The 19,839-nt window shown below is 43.0% G+C and overlaps 2 protein-coding genes across 3 annotated transcripts; both read left to right on the plus strand.

The window, feature by feature from the left end:
• Window positions 1–8,215: 8,215 nt before the first annotated feature.
• cep70 (centrosomal protein 70) lies at window positions 8,216–15,164 on the plus strand. Of its 2 annotated transcripts, XM_079237011.1 has the most exons (17): window positions 8,216–8,252; window positions 8,934–8,953; window positions 9,364–9,463; window positions 9,736–9,859; window positions 10,574–10,754; window positions 11,075–11,250; window positions 11,718–11,777; window positions 11,921–12,008; window positions 12,085–12,173; window positions 12,242–12,319; window positions 12,781–12,856; window positions 12,946–13,098; window positions 13,270–13,422; window positions 14,026–14,194; window positions 14,287–14,395; window positions 14,472–14,551; window positions 14,777–15,164. In XM_079237011.1, the coding sequence occupies exons 2-17, from the start codon at window positions 8,945–8,947 to the stop codon at window positions 14,836–14,838; spliced, it is 1,707 nt and encodes a 568-aa protein (XP_079093137.1). In that variant the 5' UTR covers window positions 8,216–8,252; window positions 8,934–8,944; the 3' UTR covers window positions 14,839–15,164. The 2 variants fall into 2 exon arrangements, with proteins under 2 accessions (XP_079093137.1, XP_079093136.1); XM_079237010.1 differs by having other exon boundaries at window positions 14,287–14,551.
• A 1,487-nt stretch (window positions 15,165–16,651) lies between these two features.
• Window positions 16,652–18,814, plus strand: LOC306752982 (ankyrin repeat domain-containing protein SOWAHC-like; the record flags this gene model as incomplete). Its single annotated transcript, XM_079236814.1, has 1 exon — window positions 16,652–18,814. One exon carries the CDS (start codon window positions 16,652–16,654, stop codon window positions 18,371–18,373), a length of 1,722 nt encoding a protein of 573 aa, XP_079092940.1. The 3' UTR covers window positions 18,374–18,814.
• Between the last annotated feature and the right edge of the window lie 1,025 nt (window positions 18,815–19,839).

The following is a 19,839-nucleotide window of genomic DNA, read 5'->3' on the forward strand; positions in this document are numbered from 1 at the left end:
CTTGCGACGTGCAGAGACCTGTGACTAAATCGATGAATCTGGTATTGGTAGCACACAATTCACCAATCAATTCACCATACTGATTGTTTGCCACGCATCTCTGATACTCGACAATAACTGTATCATGACCGGTTACAGATTCTAGCATCTGCGCTTCGTACAACAGATTAGTAAGGCTCAAACCATCCAAAGTACCATCTAAAGCCTCTAAACCATCCAAAGTGCCATCTAGACCATACATGTCATACCCCACAGGCTGATGTACAGCCACATCCTGGTCTATAGGTATGATGTTCTGTGGAACCACCAGCGTATTTATGTTACCTGGTAGCTGTTCTGGTGATGCGTACGGATCCTGTTTAGGCCTCCTGTAAATCCGAGGTGATTGTTGTTGATTTTAGCCACAGCATCAACAGTGTTTATTCCTGTCTCTTTTTCTTCTTCTTGCAGTTGGCGTTCCTCTGCTTCTGCTCTTTCACGGGCTAGTACTGTGAATTCTTCTTCATACAGATTAGTCTTCACAGGTGTTCTAGCCCCCCTAAGACACAAAAATAAAAAAGGAAATAAATAACCCACAATAAACAACAATAAAGAACAATAATAATAGTTATTATAATAATAATATTTCGGTACATACTTTTAACGATGTTTACTGGGGCCCTGACTCTCTGCAACTGGTGTTTCTGGCGTCTTTTTCGATCCCCTAGACACACAAATAACATTAAATAAATAACCCATAATAAATAGATAACACCCAATTAATAATAATCTTTCGATACGTACCTTTTATGGCGTTTACTAGGGACAACCTCTGATACACCAGTGCTCTGACTCTCTGCAGAAGGTGTGTGAATCACTGATTTCGAACCCCTATAAGACACAAACAAATTGTAGAAAAAATGAAATATATATTAAAAAAATAAAAATATATATATATATATATATATATATATATATATATATATATATATATATATATATATATATATTATTATCAGTTTTTGTTTGTTTATTTGTCTGCACATGATTGCCTCGACCTTTATTTTTCTGCCCCTTTAACTCCCCCTCACTCTCTTCTTCACTCTCATGACCACACTCCATTTCTGCCCAACTGCCTGATCCATTCACGGAGCAGTCCTGCTCAACTGCCTCCAAAGAAGTTGCTTCTGCTCGATTTACATGTCGCGCATTTTGCCTATTAGTTTTTCCCCGTTCATATCCTGCAGATGTCACCGCCAACTCTTTCTCTCGAACACAGCTCCTACTTCGAGAGTACTCTCTCCGGTAACTTTGTGGGTTTGTGGACATGTCACCTTTCTCGTCACAGAGCAGCAAGCCACACGCACCAACCGACGTCACGACCGGAAAGCCCAACCCAGGAAAAAAAAAAAAAAACACCCCCGAACTCTTTTGGCTTTCTCCTTTTAAAATGTCCGCCACTCCACTGATTGGCCTTCACTGGTGGCAACCAATTAACAGGTTGTGGGGGAAAACAAGAGGGGAGGGGAGAACACCAAACACTGATACGTAACAGATGTCCTCTGTTGTCTAGCATATGTCATTTTTAGAAGTGTTTTATGGGACCCAACAACAATCTACATGACAGTACAGTACAGGACTGTTTCCCAAGCGACCTTTCCGACAGGGTATAATAATCTAAAAACTGGTCATGCAGGCCATTTGTCCTAACCCGAATGGCACTAGATTTTGGGTTCTCTAAAACAGTGATTTTCAACCACTGTGCCGCAGCACACCAGTGTCCGTGGGAAAATATCTAATTTCATTTAATTGGTCCAAAAAATATTATTTAGTTGCCGCAAATATTTTTCCATTGTTGAGCGTCTGAGCCTGCAATATAGTGGCTGGCAGAGTAATTTCCTATTGAGAAGGTCTACACCTTCTTCTGTTATTAAACAAACTAAACAGCCGTATGTTATTGATCGTATCTACACGACAGCATGTCATTTCTGGCTCTACACGGTCGCGTTACAACTCTTCTCTTCTGTGTGTCACGTGAAGCGACGTCAGTTAATGATGACTGTGGCAGACTGACAGCTGATCACAGCTATAAGCAATACAAATGCACTTAAAATATTGATAAAAATTATCGTATGTTTTCAGTTGATTTAATGGTGTTAAACTACAACTATTACTAAAGACACAGTAATCATGAGTGTCAGAGTGGAAATGTTTTCTCTGTCGTCTGTTACATGTTTAATAAACTGCATTGAGTATTTTTGTACTGTGATGTGTCCTGCTTATACGCACAGGATTGATTTCTACTGGCGGAATAAGTCTTATTTATTTATTTATTATTTACATCGGTATGTTTTTAAATTCTGATTGTGACATCATTATAAAATAACCCACAATATAAATATAGTTTCTCTTCGTTGTGTGTTGCAAATAAGTGTTTCCTCTCTCTGATTTTAATTACATACATAATAAAAGTTATTGAGGTGTGTTCACAGGTCATTTATCTTCAGTAGACTTGACTACTGTCACGGTGTGTTCACAGGTCATTTATCTTCAGTAGACTGGACTACTGTAAAGGTGTGTTCACAGGCCTCTGTTAAAAGTCAATCAGAAAGCTGCAGCTGATACATAACGCTGCAGCTCCAGTCCTCACTAAGACCAGGAAAGTGGATCACATCAGTCCAGTTCTGAGGTCTTTGCACTGGCTACCTATCTGGGACTGGTCTACCTAATGAACCATCCCAGCCCCTCATGTGGTCTGGGACTGGTCTACCTTATGAACCATCTGACCCCTCAAGTGGTCTGGGACTTCTCTACCTTATGAGCCATCCAGACCCCTCAGGTCGTCTGGGACTGGTCTAGGGCTGCAACTAACCATTATTTTAATAATCGATTAATCTGTTGAATATTTTTTCTGATTAATCGATGAATCGGATAAAAAAACATTAATTTCCAACCCTTTATTAAAAAACAGAACTGACAGTGCAAAACATCTTCAGAAAGTGTACAAACAGGTTGCATTCATATCATCTTATCAATATCTAGGCCCCTTATGACCACGACATCACGTTGTTGTCTAAGCTGAACTACGTGATTTAATTCATTCTACTTTGAGTAAAAAAATATAAAAAATACGGAACATAACGTAACTTTAACGACAATACACAACCCAAACACGTTAGCTAACGTGATAGCAAGCTGATTAGCTTCCATTAAAAACAAGTTTGAGGGAAATGAAGACGCTGAAGATATCTTAACGCTGATTGGCAAAGACTCGACACATCAAAGATGTTTTATTGTAAGGATCACGACCTCAGCTTTTCTCTGTGTCTCACTCCAATCTCAGAAACGCTGGCAGGCCAGTTGCTCTTCTCTGCTCTGCTCTCTTTTTTTCTCCGCGATTTATTGGATGCCGTAATAATCACGCGGCACAACAAATTGATAATGAAATCCATTGCCAATTCTTTTGATAATCAAATTTTATTGATTTTATCGATTCGTTGTTGCAGCCCTAGACTGGTCTACTTCCTGCTCCAAGAGTCAGAACTAAACACGAAGAAGCAGCATTCACCTTTTCTGCTCCACATATCTGGAATAAGGTCCCTGAAAGCTGCAGGTCTGCTGAGACCCTCAGCTCCTTTAAATCTAGATTGAAGACTTTTCTGTTTGCTGTTGCCTTTAATTGAACCAGATTCAATTGCTGCATCTATATTTCTTAAAATGCACTGCAACTTTTATTCAATTTGAATTTTTTATTTTGCTTTTTGACTGTTTTAATGTTTTCTTAACTGTTTTTGAATCCTGTTTTCTCTGCATTATGTTTTAATGCTTTTATGTGAAGCACTTTTAATCCCCTTGTTGTTGAAATGTGCTCTACACATACACTTGCCTTGCCCTCAAGGTTCTCTACTCTTAGTGTTCTATGCTCTAACCTCAGGGTTATGTGATCTCAAGGTTCTATGCTCTGATCTCAAGGTTATATGGTCTGGCCTTAAGTTTCTATGTTCTGGTTACAGGGTTCTATGCTCTGACTTTAGGGTTCTATGCTCTGACCTCAAAGTTCTACGCTCTGATCTCAGTGTTCTATGCTCTGATTTCAGGGTTCCAGTCTCTGACCTCAGGGTTCTCTGATCCCTCTAAGCCGGTTCTCTGCTCTGATCTGAAGGTTCTCCGCTCTGACCTTAGGGTTCCATAATGAATTAAAGCTGCTCGCAGCTGTGACTGGGCCCTCGCTTCCAGCACGTCGGGCTTACCCCGACGTGCTGGAAGCGAAGCTTTAATTTAGAGGGATATATATATACACACATATATATTATATATATTACATATATATCAGGGGTCAAAGCTTTTTTCACCGAGGGCCACAAACAGAAAAATATATGAATGTCTGGGCTACTCAGGTGAGGTATATGGCCAAATGAATCAAATGAAGTCAATTATGCATATATATATATATATATATATATATATATATATATATATATATATATATATATATATATATATATATACATAAAAGAATCACATCAGAGGAAATTTGGCCTTTTCCAAGTTCCAGTAGAAGTCGGTTGGGAGAGAAACTGAAGCTGGTTCTTCAGAGATTCATCACTGCATCTCCATCAGTTCTAGTTAAGACTCTCTTCCCTTCTTCTGCAGGAAGGGAGCCGAGAACAACTTGAATTATTTCTCAATGGCAGAAAGATCTTGGAAGCGCAGACTGAGTTCTGTCATTTGATGTGATGACAGACACATATTTCCTCTTTTTCGCAGAAAGGTTGACCTCTGGAAAATGGAATATATGTATATATACTTTATACATGTAAATATGTATATAAATATATATAAAATATAAAAATATGTATTAAAAGTGATCAAAAGCTTGAGGTTTCATGGAACGGCGTGGAAGTGGTGTGACGACTATTTCATATGGTTCGTGATCATGCAGCAAGCTGTTGTAACTCCACTTTACTTTGTCAAAACTGTTCCAAAGTTAACATGCTTTATGAGAGGCATGGCTGGAAGACTTCTGCATGCCAATATGAACTCATAGTCAGAGCGCCACCTACTGGGAAACTATGGCAATTTGAACTAGAAAAGAAGGACGAAAATGAAATTGGCCGACTTCTGGTACGGTTAAGAGCATGGTCCCAAGAGAGTTATTTTGAAGTTTATATGTGGTACATACGCCGATCAAATATTGTATATCTGTGTTGAACGTGCTGCGAGGGCTGCTTTGTTGAATTTAGTTGAATTTACCCCTGAGAAGTTAATGGGTCCTTTTCTTTTGAACACAATGAGATACAAACAAGCTTTTGATATACTTTTATGAAATTGAACCTTTAATGATCCACAGAGAATGTTGTACAAATGGAAGCCAGCGTTTAGGGAGATAAGAGGAAAAAATTGTTTTTATCAAAATTCAGAATGGTGGAAATTCTAAGGAGGCGGACTTTAGTGCGACCACGTCCTTTTTTGTAGAGCAGACAGAACCGGACATGTGTGCTAAATTGCAGGACAATTGGTGATAGGGGGCAAAAACTGTGGGCTTTCACAACTCAAAGGTTGTCAAAGGTTGTTATTTTTAAGTTTACATGTGTTACATATGGCTACCAGGTTTCATACATGTAGGTCAACCGTAGCGCTGGGGCTGCTTAATTGAATATTTGTAGGGGGCGCTATCGAGCCAAAGGGACATTTTGAGTCATTCAAATCACATCAGGTAACTACATCTTTGCCTTTAATTGTGTTTGCCTAGTCCCTCAAAAGTGACTTTATTGTTGACCGCGAAGGATGGGTCGCCACGGCAACAGCGTTTCACGAAACATCAAAAGCTTTGTGGGCTGGCATCATGAAAGTCTTATTTTTGTCTTGAAGGAATTGGAAGTTGATCTGATTGACCGACTAAGAGAAGCAAGCCAAAGTATAGAAATATTTACTTCCTGTTGCCATTAGGTGGCGCTATGACTCTAATAAAAAATTAGACTGCACATGTCTTCAGGCCTGGAGTCTCATCAAACATGTGAAACCTGGAAAAGATCATGTGGAGTCGAGTCACATCGGTTTATTCGGTCCTGGCGAAGGATCGAACTTGCTAGGATTAAAAATGATCATATGGATGTCTTCAGGATGAGCGGTTCACTGCAGTGCCCTCTAGTGTCTGAATATTATGAAACAATTTATGTACGTTAAGGGACATGATGTTGACATATGCTACAAAGTTTGTGAAAATAGGCCAAGTAATTTGGAAGTTATGTGTATTGACATATTGAGCCACGCCCTTTAGAGGTTAATTGGTTAATAACTTCTGAACGCAATGAGATATCAACAAAGTGGGAGATATCCTTTGATCACATTGAGTCAATGATTATCCACTGAACATTTCGTAAGAAATGGACCCAGCGTTTAGGAGGAATGGGCAAACATGAGTTTTTTACAAAATTCAAAATGGCGGAAAATCTAATTAGGCGCATTTTAATTTCACGGATTACTTTTTTGTAGAGCAGTCCCACCCGGACATGTGTGCAAAATTTCAAGTCAATCGGTCAAAGTTTGCAAAAAGGGTGGGCTTTCACAACTAAAGGGGGCGCTATAGAGACATTTTCTCAGACTTTTGGCCGACACCCAAATTATATTAAAAATTCGAATAACAATAGGTCCTCAACTCTGACTACGTCAGTGCTCGGGCCCTAATTACCACATTCAAAATGGCCACAGCAGGTGTTTAAAGTATTGACATTAGGCTCGTTCGAGATGAGCCAGTTCTGTGCAGAATCGATCGGCGCGCAATGCATGCCGGTTAGATGTGTGTCTGACTTGGTCCCGACTTGCTCTGACGTCATGCACACATGGTCAACGATAATCCCACGAGATCAAGGCGGCCGTCGATTTCAGTCTTTTTTTGGCTGACAAGAGGCTCGTTCGTTAGAGCTGCGCCTCGCCTGGAATCCAGACGAGAGCAGGCGGCCGCAGCAGGAGGCGTTGACAATAACCTGCGATCAAGTCAGACAGTTTTCAGCTGCCTTCGAAGTAGACACAGGAAGTCACAGAAAAAATGACTTCCTCTTAGTTCCAAACTTTTGTCTACTTGTAGTTTACAAATCACGTTTGGATTTATTCATATGTGTTTGTAAATATATGTGTATGTAGAAATGTGTGTGTAGCTGCATCCTTTCTTCTTTTTTATGTCTGCCTGTGAAATACATTACTAGTAGTTTTGATGTGTATTGTATAAATACGATTTTAGTATTAACAACCACGCAAGAAATGTTTTTAGATCAAACATGAGACTAATAGTCAATAATCCAGCGTTAAGTATTCCAACTACACATAAAATAAGGATTTTCTACAACACGTGGTGTTTGATGCTGTCAAATCTAAGAGCCAATCAGCTCTCTAATGTGGCGACAGCCAGGCGTTTCCCATCATGCACTTGGCCACGCAGTCGTTGGAAAGCAACTGCGGCGGCTGACTCTGAAATCGACAGCGACTTGATCTCGTGAGAGTATCGTTGATCACGTGTGCATGACGTCAGAGCAAGTCGGGAGCAAGTCGGACACAAATCTAACCGGCATGCATTGCGCGCCGATCGCCGCCGATCGATTCTGTGCAGAACTGGCTCATCTCGAACGAGCATAAGGACAGAAATTATTTTTTGCCTACCACAATTCGAACTAAAAGGTTGTAAAAGGGTTCCTGTTTGGGAAAAATAAGCACCAAACCAACTGAAATGTTCCAAATGTTCCAAAAGCAATGAATATAATGTATATGTAATTGTTTCTAAAAAAATAAACATTGTTCTGATCAATACATTGACAAATATGCCTGGTGTATCAATTGTGATAAACAAAAAATATACCATGTATATATATATATATATATATATATATATATATATATATATATATATATATATTTTTTTTTTTTTTTTTTTTTTTTTGGGAATAAAGTTCCAATAAACACTTTAGTATAAAAAAACATGAATTTTCTCAATATTATTTGATGGGTCAGGCTTCACAGGGTGTTTAAAAAAAGAAATAAAAAGGAACCCTTTCTTGCAGCGCTGAAGCACGAGCCAATCACAGCACAGAAGGGCGAGACTTAACGCCAATTGGTGGAAGACCAAAACAGCCTCATCCCATTGGCTGCTTAAGATTTCTTCACAGCGCATTAGTTTGAAAGAGCCGGAAGTGTGGGGAAGTAACCCGTCACCTGTTGCTGTCACCCAGCTGCTGTCAGCAGCGGAAAGCTCGCTACCTGGTGACGGCAACGCCAACACGGTAACTTACCTCGTAATTAATGCCACAGCGGTCACTTGACTAATACTCTGCTAATGTGAAGTGGAAACGCTACCTTGTTAGCTACAGAAGTTAACGTAGCTAGTTAGCTACATAGCTACTTGCGTCACGTGATCAGAGTTAACGTTACAAGCTGATTTGTTCAACGCTAGTTTGCTGATCGCGTTCTATTAAAGCAACGTGACGTTAGTTGATCGACTGATATTCAGAGACCACTTGTGGAGAAACTGAATTCTAGCTGATTCTGTCATGCATGTACATTGATGAAGAGCTCTATTAAAAATGTAGCATTGTATTATTTTAATGAGTTAAAGGTCTCGCTTGGTTATAAACCACTTCCTGGTTTATACTCTTTTCTCAATTGTGTCTGTGTTGTTACCAACAGCTCCTGTTGCTCAACATTTTAAAATTGCCTGATTTTTAAGTCGAGTTCAGCATGAAATCGGATAAATTGCCAGAATCGGATCTAACTACTCTCATAATAATAATACTACTAATAATAATTCAAACTTACGAGATACTCAAAGACGCTTTACACTGGGGACAAGAGACAAATGGAACAAAACAAAACATGGGAAGACAGAGCAAACAAAACAAACAGACATTTTTTGTAAACAAAACAAAATGAAGTCTAACACGTGCATTGTGTTGTGTCTCCTGCAGCAGGTGAGACGATGGCCCAGGTGAGTCAACCACAGCAGAGTAACATCATCATGTTCATCAGAGAGGCTTGTGTGAGGATCGCCTTTCATTCACTCCTGTGGTGATGAGGCAGCTTGTGCAGACAGCTGCTCACTGGCTGGGTTGACAGGAGGCTCAGAGCGCAGCGTTCAGGTTGAAGTAAGCTCCTGCTGCAGTCCTGCACATTTAATAATGGACACGGACAGTAGGACTCCTGGTTTACAGTCAGGAGATAAGACGTTTGTTTATCTGTGGACGAGCAGGCAGCTCCAGGTAACTTCAGCGCTCAGGTGAACGGGTGCGTTGCTCTGTGACGTTGCTCATTGCTTGTTCTGTTGCAGCAGGAGCAGGGAGAATGGGGTGATGTGTTCATGGCTCTGGGACGTTGCTCATTGCTTGTTCTGTCCTCCAGCAGGAGCAGGGAGAATGGGATGACGTGAACGCTCTGCTGCAGCGGTGTGGGTTCAAACCCGTGCTTTTTGCAGATCCTGTAGAGAATAAGAATATTCCAGGTAAGAGTCAATGAGACAAAGTATGTTTTAGTTAAATTGATCATGTTCTCAGATTTAATTGGGCTATAATTGCTACATTGTGCCCATTATTTAGTTATTACTAAAAAATCAAGTTTAGTGGCATTATTCTCTCTATGCTTTACTTCTGTCCTGATGACATTACAATGTTAACTCTCATTTGGAAATTTTGCTTGGAGAGGTTTGAAGATCCTTTGTCTTTGTGATGTGAATACTCCCCATGAGCGCTGTCACATGACTCCATGTGTCCTTAGATCTGGTTCTGCTGGACAAGAAGTCAGCTGCTGAGATCCGGATGACTCTGAGGACGATGCTCACGGACTCAGAGAGAAGACAGGCTCTGATCCAGGAGCTCATCAAGGCCAACAGCCAACTCAAGTACGTCAAACAGAACCAGTTCACTCCATTTTTATTCCAAGTTAAAAACATTATGCTAAGTACCAGTAGTTTGTTTTATTTTTTTCCAATTACCTCAAATAGCTGGACAAACTTGCAGAACTTTACATCATTTTAAATAAATGTTATAGTATAGTATTCTTTATTGTCTCATCCAACAATTGTACAAAAATAAATCTGTCACAGAAAGTCAAGGACTCAAGAAAATATATAAAATAGCATTATGTCCTGCAATGTGTGGAGCGATTCAGATTGAGGTCGAACATTGCACACATGCCTGCAGTATATATTACGGTGGGCGTTAGTGTCTGTATCTACTTAATAATGTATATGCAGTGTGTCGACCACCTGTCCTCCTGTCATCCAATCTCATCAGCATCAGGTGAGCATCAGAGGTACACCTGTCCTCCAGCTCAGTGCCGGTATGAAGTCTCAGCCTGGTGACTGTAATGCAGCCGTAAGGCTCCACAGCCTCTCCTGGGCTCAGGATCATTTAGTCAAAAGAAGTCTTGTAGTTATAAGACTACTGTGTTACATCAGACTAAAGAGATCTTCATTGATTAAGACCAAACGGTCCCATTTCCTGTATTCTATCTTTACACCTGACCTGGCTAAACACAGTCATAGTTTAAAGTAAAAGAATAATAGGAAATGCACCTGTTGCTTTGTTAGAACTTCTCTGTGCTTTGTCTTTAGAGAGGAGGTTCGTGAGCACACGAGTCAATCGGCTCAGCAGTCTCAGAGGGCCTCAGAGCTGGAGGGCCTGCTGGACCTGGTGAGGACCCGAGTCCAGGAGCTGGAGGACCGCTACCTCTCCAAGACCGCCCAGCAGCGCAGCCACACACAACAGCTGCAGCAGGAAAAGCAAGAAGCACAGGTATGTCAACCAGCCAATAAAGGCTGATTAAATGATTCATAATGTTGGATTATTTATTAATGTGTTTTAAAAAAAAAAATTTTTACACACATTAATAAATAATATATATAAAATAATATATCTATCTATCTCTCTCTCTCTCTCTCTCTCTCTCTCTCTGTTCAAAGAATGCATAGCCTTTTTATAAAAGAAATACAAAATCCAATTCACAAGAGGGGAATACATGAAGATAAATTGATGGGTGAATGTTCTCTATCATCAGCCTCCGTCAGAACGTGTGATGTTCTCAGTGAGGAAAGCATCTTTTGTTCCGTGTCTAGAAACGGTGTGAGGCTTTGGAGCAGCAGCTGTCTCATCAGAGGGAGGAAGCAGCTCAACTACAGAGAAAACTCTACTTCACCATCAAAGAAGAGGAGCGACGATTGTCTCGACAGAGTCACACCATCCAGCACCTCGGCTCCAAAGTCAGCCAGCAGAGCTCCCCTTCAGACCAGCAGTGAGGACACGGCCTTAAAGAAACCCGGAAAGAACTGTTATTCATAGATATGAGTTTTCTCTGCTGCCTTGTAAACTTAGAGCACTTTGTGATTTTTAACAAACATATCGTGATATAGATATGGACCCTTTTACAGCTGACGCCATCAACAATATGCATGAGCACAAAACGGCGTTTTCCCCGGCCATGCGTTTGTGGTTGCTTGTTGTAACTTTTGTAAATGTTTAGCAGACGATAAACACACGAGTCTGCGTTTGATAGTGGTTGAAGGCTTTTAAAGGACCCATACCTGTTCTGATGAGGTTTTAAACACACCGCGACTATGGCTGCATGCTGTTAAACATGTTGACTAGAACTGGACTATTTGTAGGCAAACATCTTCGTGAAAATGTTGAAAGGGTCTTTGAAAACTAAATGCTCTCCGTGGTGAGACGATGCTACCGTTGACCTGATGCTCCTGTTTGCAGGGTGTTGGATGTGATCGACTTCTATGAGACCAAAATGACTCGGCTGCTGGACGAGCTCAGGTAACGCATGCTGACACGTTTCTACAGGATGATGCACTGCAGCGCATCGCGTGTTTTCTTTATTACGCAATGAGAGACACTTCTAAGGGTTTCGCATGATGATCACTGTGGCGGGAAACTGTTGCCTCTGCTTTTCACCCCAGATCTGTCAAAGGTCGATCAGAAGGCTCTCAAGCGGCTCAGCAGACGGGAATCCAGAAGGTTACTCCACCTTTCAAAAGCATTCTCAAGGTAACCTGACAAACGTGGACTCTCTCAGATGTGTTCACCTGAAGGCAGTCGGTAATGCTTGTGCATTTCTTCCAAGGCACATCAGGAGCAGCAACAGGGAAGCAGCACTCAAATAAAGGAGCTGAAGAGGGAGGTGCAGCGCCTGAAGCAAGAGTTGGAGACGAGGTGCGTGTTCCTGTAGCCTGAAACATGCGCTGTCTCATGAGTAAACACTGACTGTGCTCTCTGTGTAGGCCGTCGCTCAGAGACGTCAAGTTCTACAAACACAAACTCCGCCGTCTGGAGGGGTCAAACCAACTCAGTAACTCAAGGTAATGAAGGCTGCTCTCAAACTGTTGTCTCTCATTCATTTGTGTCATTTAAGGTTTACTGTATGCTTTGTATTCTCATTGTTAGTTTAAATACTACATTTTCTCACTTTTTCATGTTTACACCCAGATTTCACAAAATGTTTGGTCATGGAAATTTGGTTTAAAGTCATGGATTGGTTAATTCTAATAGCATTATTATTATTGTTTATTTCTTAATTCACTCTTTGATATTTCATCCCGGGCTTAGTTTTAAGCATTGTAATGTCAGAGCATTTTCACATTAGGTATGATTGCTGCGTACCAAGGCTGAGTATGATTGCTGATTGGACATTTTTCAAGGGAACTGGACTTTGGGTTCAAGAGTACTCAGATCCAGGTCCCTGATGTGAGAGCTTCTTGTGTATCCTGTTATTGGTCTAATTAGAAGCTTAACGCATATAAAGAACCAACCTTCTTTGCAGATTGCCAAAAGAAGACGACACAAGTGAGATCAGTGAGAACACCAGTGAGGCCCGTCTGTGTGCGCACTACCACCACGTGAGCCCGTTGTTTGGTTCCTCAAGGTCTGAAAATGTAATTTCTTTCTAACTTAAAAACTAACGGTCATCTCTCGTCCTGGATTCCAGCTGTTGAATGAGATCAGAGCCGTTGTGACCAATCCCGACGCTCCGTTGCGACTGCGCAGACAGAGACCCTCCTCTGCTGGTTTGGACCTGGCTGAGTTTCAGGCCTTCCTCCCCACACTGGAGGTCTGGGCCCAGCAGCTCCGCCTACTGGAGGTAAACGCCAGAGGAGTCGATGGGAAATGGGAGAAATGCAAGCTGGTCATTGACCAGGAAACGCCAATGACCAGCTTGCATTTCTGGAGATGAACCTGTGTGTGGGGTCAAATTCAAGGATGTGTTTCCAAATGTTTAGCTAACTGAATTATTCAATGTGTCTGTTTTTAGGATCTGCAAAGGGCTTTAAATAAGTTGACCGCCAGACTGATGCCCTGGCAGCCATGCGATGGCGGCCATCTTGCTGCCGAAGCGGTGAAGGTGGAGGACATGCTGCTGCTGGTGGACACCATGCTGGAAAACGCCTCGGCTGATGACGAGAAGGTAGAGATCTGCATGCTTTGTACTACTTGTGTTGTGTCTGGTGTAAAATAGGTTCAGGTGGTTTTAATCTGTACAGGGTTCTTACGGTCATGGAAAACCTGGAAAAGTCATGGAATTATAAAATGGTTATTTCCAGGCCTGGAAAAGTCCTTGGAAGAAATGAAATCCCCAAAATGTTGTAAAAGTGATTGGAAATGTGTTATATTAATGTGTTCATGATGTTCAGTTACGCTGAGTTTGAAATAATTAATATACTTTTAAAAGAAAGCCGCTCAAAATATAAGCAGACATACATACAGACATCTATATTAATGTTTATTCTTTTAATCAAACTATTGTCTCATTCATTTGTGTCATTTAAGGTTTACTGTATGCTTTGGAATTCTCATTGTTAGTTTAAATACTACATTTTCTCACTTTCATGTTTAAACCCAGATTTCACAAGGAAATTTGGTTTACAGTCATGGCAATTTGGTTTACAGTCATGGAAACCCATTGGTCAGAATGGTATGAACCCTCTAGAAAGGTATGAACTTCACTGCTAGATGCTACTCAATCCTTTACTCTGGACCTTAACAGCCTTTCTGTGGTTTGTCCTGCCAGGTGCTCCGTAGTCCCACTCGGTACATGCTGGGCTCCATGGTGTCTCACTTCCAGAAGCTGTTTGACGTGGACTCCCTCAGTGGAGTGTACCCCCGTATGAACGAGGTCTACAGCCGGCTGGGGGCGATGACCAACACCCTGACGAACCTTCGAGATGTTCTGCAGCTAGGTACCCTGCAGCTGTAGTCAAAGCTTCACATGTTCTTTAGTCTGTTGGCGGTCTAGACAGCAGTCATATGGTGGTTTGTGGTTCTGTGTCAGACAGCAGGGTTCCTGCTGCTGAGGTGGTGAACCAGGTGGCCCGGCTGGTTTCCTCCACTGAGCACCTTGCTGGAATCCAAGACCTGCTGGGAGATGCTGACATCGACAGGTTGTTGCACACGCGTGTTGTGGTGTTGTCAGTGTGTCTGTTGGGCCGCAGTGATGAACCTGCTCTTGTTTTCCAGCATCATCGTCAAAGTGAAGCAGCACGGGGAGTTCTTCCCTGCTTTCCATGGCCTCATCGTGGATATGTTACAGACTCTAGGTAAATATGAAACATGTAAAGACACAAAGCAACACATATAAAGCATATATATATGGAGAGGAATACATTTTTTTTGTAATAAAAAGATGCAAAATACATGATTGTATGGTATTTTGCATCTTTTTATTACGAAAAAATCATGTATTGTTCCCCATCAGGAGAAATGACACTTAATTTGTGCGTGTGATATGACACATGTTTGATCACATGTGCTCTGTGTTTCAGGAGTGAGTCACCTGGACGACATCCTTCCAGCGCTGAAGTCTTTGAAACAAACGGCTCAGTGACATGCTGCTTTACTGAACCGTGCTGGGCTTTCTTCAATGTAATGCTTGTGTGATTTTAGATTTTGAATAAAAACTGAATAGATAAAGACGGCTGAGTGAATATAACTTCATTTTGCAACAAGCCAGATCATTTATATGTTCAGTAAAACAGAAGCAGCTCTTTACAGTTACACTTGTATGATCCCTCTTTGCTATATATCATGTTATCATTGGTGCTTTTGATTGGTCTCTTTAACACTGTTGGAGTAAGTTGAATGATATTCATTATAATCATGATGTTGGCTTCCCACAATTAAATGCAATGTGGTATTGATGTTTATAATGCATGCTCTGCTCATAGAAATTACTGCGTGTCAAATCAAGGGCTTCCTAAACAACCGGCCACCAGGGGGAGATCCACAAATTGGTTTCATTTTGGGTAAAACATTTTGGTACAATTGTATTTCTGTGTCCAAGAGATGCAACGTGAAGAAGGACCAGCCTTCTTTCAATGTGAAGGTTTGTGCATGAGCAGGAATGCAGCACAGCATAGACGTGAAAGCTGTGCTCTTCATTTAAATATACAAATATGTATCCCCGAAATTCATGATTCAATCATTGTGTTCAATAATTATCAAAGTAATTGTGATTTTCATTTTGGCCATACTTGTGCAGCCTTAGTCAGTTTTATATGCTACATTTGGGGGAACTGTGTGGGTTAATGACAAACAAACAATGTTGGTATCTCCAGTAGATGGAGGAAGTCAGACTTTGGACTTTTGACTCCCAAATGTTCCACTTTTCAGAAACGTCCTGAACACAGCAAACGTAGAAGCAGAGTTCAGGGTTCACACGTCCAGTGGGTCATAAGTGATTAAGGGTTATTGTGTGGAGCAGTCTCTTGTTTTATAGGGAAATGCTTCATATTATACCTTTTTAAAAAATATATATTTGTTTCACAATTGGCCTACTGGTTATTTTCTATATTTAATTAGGTTTTTTATATATCTGTTATGTGTTTGTTCTGTGTGATAAAGTGATTACAAACCAGTGCAGAAGTACATGAACTCTGACAGCTATGGCAATATCAATCCCATCTTGAACACTTTGTGGGTTCATGATATATGCAGAATAAAGTCCATGTGTAGATTAACAGTGGAAACCTGTTCACTGCATCAGAATATTTCCCATGATCCCTTAAACTGAAATACAGGTGAAACGTTAATAATCTATCTTGTGCAGTTTTGAGTGGCTGACATGTTCAGTCCTGTCGTGCAATACAGCAACCAGTTCATGTTTTCCCATAACATACAGTTCACACATGACTCATTCAGAATAAAACATGTTTCATAATTACACGTTCACTCTAAATTGATTTCTTCATCTAACAGACGGCGCCACGCTTCATTGCAAACCCGGTATTGCCCTTGAGGACCACTTAATTCAGAAGGGACAAAACAAAATGTTAGAATGTATTATTTTATTTCAAACACGTTAATGTTTGAAAGTGTACGTAATACAAGTATGTATAACAGTTCATATAAACGTGTTTTTAGAAATAGAACACGGTTTTTAACCTTAGTTTTTAACCATTAACCCCCCTACAGAACAAATGGTACGGTCCGCGGGTGTCTCGGTTGCTAGGAGGCGGAGAACGCTAGAAATACAACGCAGTGAAAAGCTCTCCTCACTCGTCCTCACGCGACACAGTTAACGGTTCTACTGCTTTCACGTCTGAGCCGTTGGATGTTTTCAGTCTGACACGGAACTAAAGGAGATAATGTTGACATGTTGTTTCGCTGCTTTGACGGGTATTACAACTTAATAGTTAACAATGGCGTCCGAGTGCACTCAAGAGGCGATTCTAGACTTTCTGAAGGAGAACGGGGGCAAAGTGAAAAACACGGATTTAATTGAGCATTTTAAGGTCGCGTTCCCTGAGGAGCCGGAGAAGAAAGCGGCTGTCCGTCAGACGTTTAAACGCCACGTCGACCACATTGCGTTCGTGAAGACGGAGAGTGACGTTAAATATGTCTGCCTGAAGAAAAAGTTTCGCGGTTCTCAGAGGGGGCAGCCTGGCGACGGGACGCGCGCGGACAGTGAGCCCGCGGAGTCCCGAGAGGGACTTCGCGGGCTCACTGTTCGCGCGGGCCCCGCGGGGCCGCGCAGCAATGACGCAGCAGTGGAGCTCCCGATCTGGCAGCCACCTGGCTCAGGTTACGGAAATGACAACATCCAGGTGAGAGTTCCGCATGCTTTCAACACCGCGACCATTAGTGCGGAGCAGACAGAGGTAGAGGAGGAGATGGGGAACAGAGGTAGCTTCAAAAGAGAGAAGAGGGAGTCCAGGAAGGAGTCCAGGAAGGAGCTGGACATACCAGACATTTCAGTGAGTAAAGCGTTGCCTCTTCCTGCAGAGGGATCTGTGTTCATCCTGCCGGGGCCTGTCCAAACCGGTCCTACAGGACAGGTAGGCGCAGCCGGCAGTGGACTCCTCCCCAGATCGGCTGAGTCTCCCCCACCAGAAGGCCCGAAGAAGGAGGTGGAAGGCGTTAACGTGGCGTTCAGGAGCGCTAAAGGAGCCCAGAGAGGTCCCTCCAGGCAGCCGGGGTCAGACGAAGACGAGGAGGAGGAGGATGAAGGGCCCGGCAGCCCCAAAGGCAGCCGTAAACACTTCCTGGAGGTCATGATGAGCAGCTCCCCCCAGCTGAGGAGGAGCGTGTACCTGACTTCCGGCACCGACGGCGACTCGGTGTCGCTGGCGTCCTCCAACCCAGACTACGAGCGCGCCTCGGTGGCACTGGACCCGCTGGAGCACGAGTGGATGCTGTGCGCCTCGGACGGCGAGTGGGCCCGCCTGCGCCCGCTGCTCGCCACGGACCCGAGCCTGGTCCTGAGGAAGGACTTCGTCACCGGGTTCACGTGCCTACACTGGGCGGCCAAGCAGGGCAATGCGGAGCTGATGGCGCTGCTCATCGACTTCGCCAAGCGGCACGATGTCCCCGTCGGCACCGACGTCCGCTCCAGCGCCGGCTACACGCCGCTGCACGTGGCCGCCATGCACGACCACATGGAGGTGGTGAAGCTGCTGGTGGGGGCCTACGGCGCCGACGTGGAGATCCGGGACCACGGCGGGAAGAAGGCCTGCCAGTACCTCACGGACAACGCCAGCGTGGACATCCGGGACATCATCGGCGCGTATGAGCGGTGCGACTCCGAGAGCGACGAGGCGGGCCGCAGGGGCGGAGACCGCAGGGGTGGAGACCGCAGGGGCGGAGGCCGCTGGAGGTTCTCCGAGGTTCTCCGGTCCGACCCGAAGCCCCTCAGACTCCTCGCCCCTAACGACGGCGCCGACTCCGTGGACGGGGAGGTCCGGCCCAGGGCCATGGTCCTCAGGAGCAAGTCCTCGCTCAGCAGGATGAGGCCCAAACTGCACCGGCTGCGCGTGAGGACATCGCAGATCATCCACAGCGCCACGTTTAGAGAGGCGGAGGAGGGGTCCGGGTCTGGGAAGGGTTCCTTTAGGGCCAGACCCAAGACCCACTTCTTTGGGTGAGAGCAATGCCGACACGGGACAGACATAGTTTACAGGGACGTCAACGGTTTAAGCACACAGTGTTGAACAATTCAGCTTGGAGCTGTTTTTTTATTTGGTAGTGAAAGCTGATACTTTATGATATTCAGCATCTCAAGATGTGAACATTCGTGTTCCAAGTCATCAGCAATCCTTGAAAAGGTAGATCTCTTAAAATCCTTTGCTCAATTTGTCCCATGAGACTCTAATTTAAAACGAATTCAACCCTGTTCCTCATAGCAGACACATGTAGTAGTAGTTGTTACAGAATGTGCTATGAAAGGCTCTCATGTGTTCATGATGGTTGAGGCAGTTTGAGCCTCAGGTCCTCACTGCTCGTCATCTAGTCCTGCTCCTAGAACAAGTCTGGTTAGTTCAGTTAGAATTGCAAAAGGCCAGAAATCCAATGTTTCTCTCAGCATAAGACCCTTGGTGTTCTACAGCTCATATGACCTTGATATGAATACCAGACCCTATTGTCCTGGATCTCTAACGAATGCGCAACTCCTTGCCTTTAAAAAAGAAATGTGATTGCTCCCCAAGTTTTTTTTTAGTTTTTTTTATTTTTTTAAATTGTACTGTTCAGTGCCTTCCCATCATTCAGCAGAGTAATACTGCACATCTTTAGAAAGATTACGACCTGAAGCATCTGCATCTGCAATAATAATCACAATAAACACAAGCAATGACATTTTGAAGCATTTTCAGTCCCAAAAAACGTGTTTTTCGGTTCAGAAATTGAAAAATGACCAACTTTGACCTGAATCTTGCTCTCACCATGAACTACATGTATTTGACATGACCGTCTCCTTCCGCATGTGTCATCTGACGAGTCTGGGGACCAATGAGATCACAGGACCTCCAACGCCCCAACAATCAATAAAAACAACTCTGGTTCCTGCTTCGCAGTGCGAGACTCCAATACTCAGACAATGTTCTTACTGTTACTGTTAGACTCACACAGTCTCTACGGTTACAGGGAAGATACTTTGAGTGAAATCCGCCATTGTAGGTGTACTTATGAGCGTTTTAGTGAATTTTTATCATCGCTTAGTCAAACACACACACACGTTAGCCATGGTGACTCTGTCCGTCAGCTCCTCTTGATCCACACAGAGTGACCCTGAGCTGTGGACCACGAGTCCCTAATCTGCAGGCAGGTTTACGTGTCACGAGGTTTTAGGGTCAGTGAGGCCTTCTGGTCTCGGCTGGTTTACTTACTTTTACAGGACCAGGATTTTAATCCGCCAGAAGAAAATGTGTTTTTTTAAAGCTTACCTGTAACAACATTGACTGAAATGCTGTTTTAACCTCAGCTCTGTGTTTGACCTTGTGTGGGCAGTGTTTGACTACAAGGTCAACACAAAGTCATCTGGAGCGGACTCAACCCAGGGAAGTGGATCAATCCAAATAGTTTACTTCACAGGCATGCACATTATGGACAGTGT

The sequence above is a fragment of the Taurulus bubalis genome, assembly GCF_910589615.1.
Source record: "Taurulus bubalis genome assembly, chromosome: 21".
NCBI classification, from domain to species: domain Eukaryota; kingdom Metazoa; phylum Chordata; class Actinopteri; order Perciformes; family Cottidae; genus Taurulus; species Taurulus bubalis.

Coding starts and splice junctions, on each gene's coding strand:
- cep70 (XM_079237010.1), top strand. Junction 11,778..11,920: donor CGGCTGCTGGACGAGCTCAG/GTAACGCATGCT, acceptor TTTTCACCCCAG/ATCTGTCAAAGGTCGATCAG. Junction 12,320..12,780: donor AACCAACTCAGTAACTCAAG/GTAATGAAGGCT, acceptor CCTTCTTTGCAG/ATTGCCAAAAGAAGACGACA.